Source organism: Lemur catta, chromosome 22 (genome assembly GCF_020740605.2).
Source record: "Lemur catta isolate mLemCat1 chromosome 22, mLemCat1.pri, whole genome shotgun sequence".
Classification (NCBI taxonomy): Eukaryota; Metazoa; Chordata; class Mammalia; order Primates; family Lemuridae; genus Lemur; species Lemur catta.
This window is the reverse complement of record NC_059149.1, coordinates 19,933,082-19,945,857: the sequence shown is the minus strand read 5'-3', so window position 1 is coordinate 19,945,857 and position 12,776 is coordinate 19,933,082. Positions and strand designations below refer to the sequence as shown.

General features: G+C 37.9%; 1 protein-coding gene across 3 annotated transcripts in view; it reads left to right on the top strand.

The window, feature by feature from the left end:
- PSD3 (pleckstrin and Sec7 domain containing 3) overlaps nucleotides 1-12,776 on the top strand; it is a 311,983-nt gene that overhangs the window by 230,330 nt on the left and 68,877 nt on the right. For all 3 annotated transcript variants that reach the window (XM_045535247.1, XM_045535244.1, XM_045535245.1), the window contains one exon: nucleotides 10,020-10,213. In XM_045535247.1, the coding sequence (XP_045391203.1) occupies nucleotides 10,020-10,213 (194 nt within the window). The remainder of the gene's footprint in view (nucleotides 1-10,019; nucleotides 10,214-12,776) is intronic.

Sequence of the window (12,776 nt, the reverse complement as noted above, 5' to 3'; positions counted from 1 at the left end):
AGGAAACTTTCTAAAGATTTCCTCCCACTTCCTTGGCATTATGTCGAACACTGCCTGTGAGTGTGTGCATGTGAGAGTGTGTGTCTGTGTGTATTATTGGGGAAGGATAGAGAGAGGCAAGGGGGTAACTATTACTTGGTCTTTTATGTGGGTGCTTTAATTCTTTATCCAGTCCAAGGATCTGAATCTGAAATTGGTAACTACTTCCAAAGTCTCTTTGCTATGTAATCTCTACAAATCTTTTTCCAAGAAAAGAACCCTTCTAGAGCTCTTTTGCTTTATTAGTTGTTTCCTTTTTCATATTTTACTTAGTATTGATTCTAATTTCACTTTAGGTAATAATGCATATTAATTAAAATGTGATCTCAGTTATTGCTCTGTAGGAAATGGCCATGTGAAAAGGACAAGTAGTTATATTTTCACCAGAATTTTTCTATTAATTTAGAATGATTTAGTTGTACCACCTTCCACTTTTGAATGCAATTTGTTGCCTTTCTTTTAAGTTTTTATCTTTTTTCTTGTTAAATTTCTCTCTGATTTTTATTTGTCAACATCAAAATCATCCTTGAATAAAAAGTGAAATTCCTTATACGCACACACACATATACAAGATTTAAACCTGTATCCTAAAGAAAAAAGGGTGCTCCCTATTAAAATATTTTCTACCTTGAGATAAAATTATTTTATTTCCTTAAAAAAAGACAACCTATGTTAATTCCTTTTTTTGCAATGAGTTATTATATATCACTTTATTTTTTTAATGCCCTAGTGAATCTGGATATATGAAATTGTTAATCAGAATAGTGTTTCTTAATAGTAGATGTAGGCACATGAAGGAAAACTTTCTTGATCAAACAAATTATTTGGGATCAAGACATTTATGTGGATATTTTAAAACAAAAGTAATTTTCATTTTAAACTTCAAAATAGCCATCTGTAGGTTGGTAACAATTACTAATGAGAAACATATGGCAGAGAAAAGTTGCCGTGAGTTGGACAATGGTTGCAGATACGGCAGATGTTTTAAATACAATATTTGAGTAATTTGAGTGTGTAGGGAGAGAGGTAGGATGGTAGGCATTAGGAGTCATGGGCAGAGAGAACTCACCAGGGAGAGATTAATAAAACTATTTATGTAAGATATTTGACTAGAAAGAAGGTATAAAACCCAGTTCTCCATTTGGGATGTTCATACTGTTAAACTTACTTTCCAGCTATGCATTGTGCCTCGTTGAAACACTAGAGTAAGTTGGATTGTTCCCAGTGTAACTGCTGTCTCTTGGACTATACTCAGGTTCCTAACAACAAAATCCTAAACCCCTCTGCTGACTGAACACACCTCCTCCTCCTCAGCCAAGGGGACTCCAAAGAAAGTCCTTAAAACTTAGTTCCCAGCCATGACGGGATGGGAGGTCAGACTGGCATCATTTTACCCCTCTCTTGCTAACAGCCTTCAGGCTTGTTTTCCTAAGGGCCAGACCAGCATTCTTTCCTGATAAAAGACCACCAACCATGAAGTGGTTTTAATCAGTCTACGGGGCATGTGCAGAGAGGGGTTTTCATGTCCTTGTTTCACCTTTTTGACGTAGGGGGCAGCCATTTCTGAACATGGACCCCGTGAAAGGGCAGAAAGTTCCATTGCACAGGTTCATGTTTCTCTTTCCATAAATATTCATGACTTCTCCTATAGCTTATTAAATATGTATATTCGGCCATCCCTCTCGGTATAAATTCCTGTTACCATTGTCCCTGCCTCAAAGCACGGATTCCTGGCTCCTGGCCAGGGGCCCTGCTTTCCAGCCTGTCAGAATGGCCACCCTCAGGCTGCAAGCCTTTATGAGAAATAAAGCTCTTTCCCAATTATGAACCTCTCTTTATTTCCTCTGTTAACAGAATATTATTGATTTGATTGTTTTATATATGTGTGTGTGTGTATACATATTTTTTTCAGTGAGGTGCATTAAATATAAGGAAAAAATACCATAGTTATGAAAAATTGACCATTAACTTAAAGGAAATAGCTAAAGAACTGATACCATTAAAAATTTTTCAGTTATTAGCATTTTTTGCAATGAAATATTTTTAATTAAAAAAATTGTTGGCTAAAAATCATATTGAATGTAGATTAATCTTCTGGAGTTTGGTGTGTAAAGGAAGAAGAATTTCAGTGGATAGAATTAGGGAAGACTCCTACTGTGGTTTCAGTGTGTCCTCACAAAGTTCATGTGCTAAAAATTTAATCCCCCATGCAATAATAATAATATCTATCTCTCTCTCACTCTCTACAAAAATATATAGATATCATATATCTAATAAGAGGTGATGAGGACTCTGCCCTCTTGAAGGCACTAATGTCATTATCATGAGAGTGGGTTAGTTATCATGAGAGTGGTTTTGTTATAAAAGTGAGTTCAACCCCCTCTTGCTCTCTCTCACTTTCTTGCCCTCCCACCTTCCACCATGTGATGACACAGTAAGAAGAGGGCCAGACACCAGATGCAGACACCTTGACTTTGGCCTTCCCCACCTCCATTACTGTAAGAAATAAATATCTGTTCATGATAAATTACCCAGTCTGTGGAATTCTGTTATAGCAACAAATAACTGAGTAGGACAGAAGGTTGGTACCAGTAAGTAACCTGAAAATGTAGAAGGGACTTTGGAATTGGGTATGGCCTAGAGGCAGGAACAGTTCTTAAGTAAATACTAGAAAAGCCATGTTGCAATAAGTGGAGCATTGAGGGCAATTTAGCAAGGGCTCAGAAGAAGACAAGAAACTCAGGGAACATCTGGAACTTCTTAGACATTACTTATGGGTCATGACCAGAATGTTAGTAGAAATATGGACAGTAAAGGCCATATTGATGCAGTCTCAGATGGAAATGAAGAACAAGGTCCTGGAAACTGAAGTAAAGGCAGTCCTTATTATAAAGTTGTAAAGAAGTTAACTGAATTGTGTCCATGCCCAAGGACTTTATGAAAGGCATAATTTATGAATAATGAACTATTTAATAAGATATCTGTGGAAGAAATTTCTAAACAAAATATTGAAGGAGCTGTGTGGCTACTTTTAACCACATATAGTAAGATACAAGAGGAAAGAAATGACTTAAAGAGAGAATTTATAATTAAAGGAGGAGCAGACTGGAAAGATTTTGAAAATTTTCAGCCTGGTGATGTAAAAATGAAAAAGCATGTTTGGGAAAGCAAATGAAGGTTTTGACCAAGTCATTGTTTAGCATGGATACGAGGGATTATCAAGATCAAGATCCCAAAACCAATAGGAGAATGACACCCACACATTTCAAAGATCTTCTAGGCTACTGCCCCTTCCATCATAAACCCAAAGCTTTAGGAGGACAGAATAGTTTCAGGGGATGGGCCCTGGGTTCCTTCCATGGGCTAGCTGCCCAGAACCGCCTCACGTCTCTACTCCCTGCATTCTGGCACTATGTCCCGTCCCCACCCCAGCCATGGCTTAAACAGGCCCAGGTACAGCTGGGGCTATAAACCTTGGTGGCATCCATTGGGTGCTAACTCTCCAGACACACAGACTATAAGAGCTATATAAGCGTGACTTTCTTTACCTAGATTTCAAAAGATGTCACAGGCAGCCTGTCGGCCCAGGCAGAGACTTGTTGCAGGGATGGAGCCACCACGAAGAGTCCCTACTAGGGCAATGCCTCATGGAAACATAGGGTTAACAGAAATGTGGAGTCAGAGCACCACAGGGAGTTCCCGCTAGAGCAATGCCTGGTGAAGCCTGAAGCCGCGGGAGTGAGACCAATCCCAAGACTCCAGGACTGTAGAGCTACCAGCTTGCAGTACCAGCTTGGGAGAGCTGCTGACCCGAGACTCCAACCGGTGAGAGTTGCCTGAGGCTTTGGGGGCCCAAACCCCATCCCAGTATGTCCAGGATGCAGGACATAGAGTCAAAGGAGATTATTCTCCAGCCTTAAGACTTAATGTTGTTTTCCCTGTTGGGTTTTTGACTACTTGGGACCTGTGGCTCCTTTCCTATTGCTTGTTTCTCCATTTTGGAAAAGAAATGTCTGTCCTAAGCCTATGTCACTGTAGTATTTTGGAAGTAGATAACTTGATTTCACAGGCTCAGAGCTGGAGGGGAATTTGCCTCAGGATGAATCATGCCTTGACTCTGACCTACATCTGATTTAGATGAGACTTTGGACTTTTAAGTTGGTGCTAAGAGTTAAAACTTGGAGGCAGGGGTGCTATTGGGATGAAATGAATGTATTTTGCATGTGAAAAGGACATGAATTTGGGGTTCAGGGGCAGAATGCTCTGGTTTGAATGTATCCCCCAAAGTTCATGTGTAAGAAACTTAATTTCCAATGCAGCAGTGTTAGGAGGGCTTCATAAGAGGCAGTTAGGTTATTAGGGCTATTAATGTTGTCACAGGAGAGGCTTTCTTATTTATAAGCAGGTCCGCACCCTGCTTTCTCTCCTGTGCTCTCTTGCCCTCCCACCTTCCGCCATGGGATGGTGCTGCATCAAGAGTCCCTTGTCAGATTCTGGCCCCTCGACTTTGAACTTAGCCTCCAGAACTATAAAAGATAAATGTCTGTTAATTATAAATTACTCAGTCTGTGGAATTCTGTTAAAGCAGAAACACAAAATAGACTAAGACAGCTCTCTCATAGCTCTGTGAAATGTAATTTTAAGAACCAGAATCATACCTCATACTTCACATTTAATCTTGGCTCACACTTAACATTTAAGTATTTGTTTTTCTCAATGATCTCAAGTATGCTGAGCTCAGGTGTATAGGAACCTGGAAAGATTTGCCACCAAGTTCTTAACTTTAAAAGGGCAAATTAAAAAAATTAAATTAAAAAATTGACAATGAGTTGTTTGCTGTAGGTGTAAATGCCATCTCTCTCAATGGAGAGATTGACATGACTTAGAATTTTCAAGGATTGTATTGCAAAAACAGTTTTAATATTTCTAAAGATGATAAAAGTGTTCTTTGCTTCACATTATCTTCAACTTGAGAATATCCAGAGCAGACAGGTTGGTGAGCAGATGGAATGTGATTATAATGTTAGTAGCCTACTTGTCCTAAAGCAATTTTAGAATTACTGAGGTACAAAGAATTATGAAGCCTGGGATATAAAGAAAGTGCTTTTCGTAATTCACTGATCATATAGAATTTTATATCATCTATTATAGTTGCTAAGCCTTTGATGTTTGATAAAGAATGATACAAGAAGAAATACAATAAATACAAATGACTTCTGTGTGCAGTGACTAATACAATTCCTTGAATATTTAAACAATAGTTGTTTGGATTTCATTATTAGTGTATTTGTACATTTTATTATACACACATACATACATTTTCAGAAGGTGAGAAAAATTTAACTAGGCAGATCCATAATCCTGAAGGAAGTTATTTTTAGTTGCTCATTAAAAATTTCCCAGTAGACCTTTTGGAAACACCTAATATCTGGCTTGACCTCATTGTATTTCCAAAAACTTTTTTTTTTAACCAAATAAACTTCTACGACTAAGTTTGTCTTAGTTTGGAAAGCATACTGCATTCAGTGTACCTACAGTCAGAACCTTTATTTAGAAAGCCAAGTTACTAGTCTCCATCTTCCTCACTTCTGGCAGCATTTTTCTTGGTATTAAGGAGCTAGTGACAGAGCTTAACATTTTTAATGAAAGCACAGTCTCTTTTTTACATTTAATAAGATGCCTGTGTCAAAATAAGGTATTTCTATAAAATAAAGTGTAATTCATATTTTCACCAGAATTTTTAAATTTAACTACATGCTTTTTTATTTTTTATTTTTGGTAAGTGACAAAGATCCATTTTAAACTCAGCCTGCTTCATGGCGTAATATGATGTGTTATAATAGAAACCCCATGATAAGTCAGCACATTTTTTATAAGCTCATTCTTCATGCTATTTTCCGACAGTCATCTGATCACAGGTGTGAGCCACCACGCCCGGCCAAAATGTGTATTTTTAAACATCATCCTGGGTATGGGAAATGCAAGATGGAATTCAGACCATAGTAAAGTAATATGTTTTCCACATAACCATTGTGAAGAGGGTGAAGAAGATAGGAACTGACCCAATCACTTTGCAAAACGGTATTTTGACTGCATCCTGTATGAAAGAAGAACTGTACACAAACACTATACTCTACTAGAAATTCGTTCCTCTCACAGACATAAACTATTGATTCTGAAGCTAGTTTATATGTTTACTATGGTTGAACAGTAAATGAATATATTGTAGATAATGAGAGCCAGGTTTCTCACTGTTGAGGAAGTACAAATAAGCAAAGGGGAAGGATGGAATGAACCTTGTGCTGGCTTGGGTTTGGAGGTATCAGTATGAACTCATGGGATGGATGGGTGGATACACAAACACATAGAGATGTATGTATACATTGATATATATGCAGCTATGTGTCACTTAACAGTGATACATCCTAAGAAATGCGTTATTAGGTAATTTTATCATTGTGTAAACATCATGGAGTGCGCTTACACAAACCTAGATGGTATAGCCTATTGCTCCTAGGCTACAAACTGGTACAGTGTATTACTGTACTGAATACTGTGGGCAGTTGTAATACAATGGTAAGTATTTGTGTGTCAAGACATATCTAAACATAGAAAGGTATGATAAAAACGTGGTATAAAAGATAAAAAATGGCCAGGCACGGTGGCTCATGCCTGTAATCCTAGCACTCTGGGAGGCCAAGGTGGGAGGATCGTTCAAGGTCAGGAGTTTGAGACCAGCCTGAGCAAGAGCAAGACCCAGTCGCTACTGAAAAAAAAAAAAAATAGAAAGAAATTATCTGGACAACTAAAAATATATATAGAAAAAATTAGCCGAGCATGGTGGCACATGCCTGTAGTCCCAGCTGCTCGGGAGGCTGAGGCAGAAGGATTGCTTGAGCCTGGGAGTTTGAGGTTGCTGTGAGCTAGGCTGACGCTATGGCACTCTAGCTCAGGCAACAGAGGGAGACTCTGTCTCCCAAAAAAAAAAAATGATAAAAAATTGTACCACTTGTTTAGAACACTTACCATAAATGGAGTTTGCAGAACTAGAAGTTGGTCTGGGTGACTCAGTGAGTGAGTGGTGAGTGAATGTGAAGGCCTAGGACATTACCACTCATTACTGTAGATTTTATAAACATTACACTTGGGCTACACTGAATTTATTTTTAAAAATTTTTCCTGAATTATAAATTGACCTTAGCTTGCTATAACTTTCTTAATTTATAAACTTTTTAAATTTTTTAGAACTTTTTGACTCTTTTGTAGTAATAGCTTAAAACACAAACATGTACAAATGTACAAAAAAATATTTTCCTTCGTTATCTCCTTATTCTTTAAGCTCTTTTGTATTTTTAAAATTTGTTTTTAATCAAAAAGTTTAAAAAGTGAAAAAATAAAGACATAAACACACACATTAGCCTAGGCCTACACAGGGTCAGGATCATTAATATCACTGTCTTCCACCTCCACATTTCGTCCCACCGAAAAGTCTTCAGGGGCATTAACACACATGGAGCTGTCATCGCCTGTGATAACAATGCCTTCCTCGGGAATGACTCATGAAGGACCTGCCTGAGGCTGTTTTACAGTTAACTATTTTTTTATATGTAGAAGGAGTACACTCTAAAATAATGTTGAAAAATATAGTAAATACTGGACAATAGGAATTTGTCAGCTCCATTATAATCTTAAGGGCCACTGTTGTATACTACATGCTGTTGTCATTGACCAAAACATTGCTCATGTGGCACGACTGTATTTTCCTAGCTCTGTCTATTGAGAGGACCTTAAAGTGATTAGCAGCCTAGCACTTAGATTTGCTTTCTAAATACCATTCTCCAATAAGAAGACTCCTTAGAGAAGTGGTTGATTTTAGGGCTAGGACAAAGAAAATTCAAGATGAGCTTGTAGGCATCTTGTAATACCTAAAAATAAGGAAGTACTTAAACAGATGAGACATGTTCATGGGTCATAGGAGCATATCTGATGAGAACTCCCAAAGGCCAAAACTAGCAAAGTTTGCACAACAAATTAAATAACCGTAGTAGTATTTTATTATAATACAAAGAATGAAATAAATATTTATGTGTCCATACTTACAGAAGAATTTCATTTAATGACTGTAGAATAAATGAGGGACCCATTAAATCACCACAGTAATAATTGTTGCAAGATCCGCTAATGAATGTTAAAGTTAGTGGGCAAAATGTAAAGGAGAATTTGCGTAGTTACAAAATAACTCCCCCAAAGCCTTTACAAAGATAAATAGTAACTTTACAGTAGAGAAACGTGTCAGACACCACCTTATCCAAGTGGTCTCGGTTAGTATCCCCTGGATCTGATGCACGGAGGAGAAGGGGCATCACCTGTGGGGTTTCCTTCCTCCAAAATGCACAACCTCAACCTAATCATGAGGAAACAGACAAACCTAAAATGAGAATATTCTACAAGATAACTGACCAGTACTCTTCAAAGTGCCAGTACTCTTCAAAAGACAAGGGAAGTCGGGAGACATGACAATTAAATGTACTGTAGGATAATGGGTAGGATCCTGGAATAGAAAAAAAAAAAATTAATGGAAAAGAACCTGGCAAAATCTGAATAAAGTCTGAAGTTTAACTCATAGTATTGCACTAATGTTAATTTTTTAGTTTTGGAAGTTCTATGTTTATATAAGATGCCAACATTAGGGGAAGCTAGGCATATGGGAACTTTGTCTGCTATCTTTGCAAGTCTAAAATTCTTTCAACATAAAAGTGAAATATTGATATCTAAGAGTCCAGCTTTATTTTCACGTATCTCTCAATTATAAAATACCGATGTAGGAAAAAAGTCTGTTTTTCTCTGATCACATCATCATCAAACACTTCTGATAATTATTAATTTTGTGATTAGTTTAAAATATATTTATTGCTTATGCCAGTGAAAAGGTCTGGTTTTCTCTGATCACTTCATCATCAAACACTTCTGATAATTATTAATTTTGTGATTAGTTTAAAGTATATTTTGGTGGTGGTTATTTTGGTTGAAGTTTTTATAAAAATTCAGTAATCAACGTTTAATAAACAGTGAACTCAGGTGACTGAGGAAATTAAAACAGCTGAGCTAAGACAGATGATGTTGTCGTGGTGTCTTGTTCTCCAGCAGATCAGAGCTTGTTAACGTTCCTCTCATCTGTCTTCCTCTTTGTTAACTGAATATGACCCTGCATTTTCTGCTTGCCTTCATACTTAATGTACACTGTGATCTCAGATTTAAATTTGCCATGCTTGAAGGAACAAGGATTCAGAAAAGGGTGTCAGGTAATTAGAGGTTTTGTCTCTCAGCAGCCTATAGGGTACCCACATTTTTACGTTGGTTGGGAAAGTAGTAGCTATGACATGCCAAAGCACTGTGTATGACGCCACCATCCTAATCCGCTGGTAGCTTTACCTGAGGTTTTGATATTAGGGGTTAGCCTGATTATTTGGTAGATAGAGTTAAATATTATTTATTGTGCTTAATCTATCATTATTTGTTGTTTTCTGTATGCCTAGTACTATTCTAGACCCTGCAGAAATACAGAAGTCAAATCATGATCCCTGCAAAAAAAAAAAAAAAAACCTCCCACTTTTTTCAAAAAAGACAAACATGAAGACATTGTCATGGGTGGAAGGAACAGAGGCTGTAGAGATTTTATATTATACCATCATTGTCTTTCCTTTTGATTACTAAATCTGTGGACTTGCATATTTATTTAAACTCACTGAGTCTGTTTCCTTATCTGTAATAGAGATACTAATATCAGTCTTACAGGATTATCATGATCATTAATATCTGGCACCTAGAAGACATTTATTAAATGGTGACTGTTATTACCATGGTGGTTGTTATGAAGAGTGAGAGACCATTAGAATAGAGGTAGTTCTTTACACTAAATAACCTTTTATTGAATATTATGGTAGATGCCTGGCTCAGTCTTTGTGTTTTCTCCATTTTAGAGATGATGAAGAGAAAAAAAAATCTCCCTCAGAAGGTACTGACGAGAAGGCTAATGGAACACATCCCAAGACCGTCAGTCGAATTGGGAGTACAACCAACCCTTTTTTGGACATTCCTCACGACCCAAATGCTGCTGTGTACAAAAGTGGATTCTTGGCTCGGAAAATCCATGCAGACATGGATGGCAAGAAGAGTAAGCATCATTTGCTGTCATTTTCTGTTTCATTTATTTCATCCTTAGGCTCAGAGTTGAAAGTTAACTTACCCGAAATAAAGTCAAAGATGAAGAAAAACTGTATATGTAGAGAAGTATTGGTGAAGTCTGATAAGGCCTCTAACCCTAAATCAGAAATCAATGTGGCGCCTGATATCTCTAAGTAGAGTTTCCAAACTTCAGAAACAGAAAATTTCTTACATTTGCCTCTCAGCAAATAATATTGACTACCTCTAATGGTAGGCACCAAAAATATAGCAGTGGATAAGGATGGACAAAGGTCCCTATGTTCGTGGAGATTTTATTTCCGGTAGTCGAGGGAAAGATTAAATTGACAATACGTAGAAAAACCAATGTTTGTAATGTCCTAGACACAAAGCGGGGAGGAAGGAGGGAATTAAGATTCAGAGCACATGTGGAGTGACTGGCCATTGGTGAGACAGGTCAGATGTAAGAGAGCATGGTGTAATTAGCATTGGGAAATTGAAAGAGAGCCCCACCGGATGGCTTCTGATTTCTCTATGAAGTGTGAGACGTGATTATCTTCTGATAGATAATGGTGTTTGAAGTTTGAGAGAAACAGAGTATGTTTATGTGGTTAGAATAATCTATGCATAGAGTGAAGTAGCAATTTGATGTAGTTGAACAAGGTAGGATAAACTGACATGTATGCCCAAAATTAGTAGGATATACCCCCAAGGGACTCCCTCCCTACCTACAAAACAGACATGGAGTGAAGGGATGGATAGGACTGCTGTTCCATCTGTGGGTGGGCACTTTTTCTTAAAGTGTTAGGTTCTATTAGGTTGCAGCAAAAAGAAACACTGCAGTGGAGTGCCTTTGGCATTGACTTATGATGCTGAGTGAGTTTCTTGAGGCTTCCAAGTTCTTTAGGAGTTACCCCCACCATATTCCCTGTGTACCTTATATCAGTGGTCCCCAACCTTTTTGGCACCAGCGACTGGTTTCATGGAAGATAATTTTTCCCCAGACTGGCAGCTGGGGGGATGGTTTTGGGATGATTCAAGTACATTACATTTATTGTGTGCTTTATTTCTATTATTATGTTGTAATGTATAATGAAATAATTATACAACCCACCATAATGCAGAATCTAATGCCACTGCGGATCTGACAGGAGGCGGATGCGAGTGATGGGGAGCAGCCGTCAATACATATGAAGCTTCGCTCACTTGCCCACTGCTCCCCTCCTGCTGTGTGGTCCCGTTCCTAACAGGCCACAGACTGGTACTGGCCCAGGGGTTGGGGACCGCAGCCTTATATAATAACTTACCAGACTCTTAATTTTCTCTAACAACGTTGTATCAGGGTTCTTGAGTTGCAAGTGGCAGCAAGTCAAACTATCTTAGAAAAAGGGCACACCTGGAGATGAAGGATTGTCACCAGGACACATTCTCAATTCCTATCTCTGCAGTATTTTTCATGTCAACATTATTCTTTGAAATGGCACTCTTCACACATGGTTATTCACGGCACTGTAGATCATGTGTCTGATTTTGACACCAAAGAGGATCCTCCTTCTTCCCTAACTTCTAAAGTACATTCTAGGACAGGATTCTGACTGATATGACTGAGGGGATGGAATACTGTGGTCGGCAGCATCCACTTGCTTGCAATAGCAAGAGCAAAGAGGCAGTAAGATATAGGTCTTAGAGAAAGGGAGCTCTTCTTGTCAGGCAAAGCAATAGGTACCTATCTCTTTGTTTACAGTGTTACCTTTCTCAAAACACTGAACAATGCTTTTGCCAGACACAGTACCATTTTCCTTTTACAACCACAGATATCCTTATCTCTCTGCAACATGCTGTGTCCAGCTGCAGCCTTCATGTCCAAGGCTATGATTTGTTGGTTGTGTTCATTCCCCTTAGTCAGGTATGGATGTAACTTCAATCTATAGCTTAAATGAAAAATATAGAAACATAGTTGTCCCTCAGTATCTGTGTGGGATTGGTTCCAGGACCTCCCACAGGTACCAAAATCCAAGTATGCTCAAATTCCTGATACAAAATGATGTAGTATTTGCATATAGCCTACGCACAACCTCCCATATACTTGAAATCATCTCTTGACTAACTTATATACCTAATACTACGTAAATACCATGTAATACTTGTTGTATTGTTTAGGGGATAATGACAAGAAAAAAGTCTGTACATATTCAGTACAGACAATTATCTTCACATATTTTTAATCTGTGGTTGATCGAATCATGGATGCAGAACCCACAGATACAGAGAGCCGACTGTATCTGATATATTTCATATAAAATACTAGAACTGAAAAACAGAACTGCAGTTTAAAATGCCGGTTCAAGAAAAGGCAAAAAAAGAAGTAAAACAGCTGTCAGTGATTTAGAGTATGCACTGCATCCTGCTAGACAAGGATCACAAAGTTAAACCATGAGCATCTTTTCATTGATTCACTTCCTAGCAATGGATTGACCGAATTCGTTAACTTATTCCAAAGCGTACCTAGGTCCTACCTACTAATGAAATTGTCTTTGTCCATTGTTTTCCTGGGC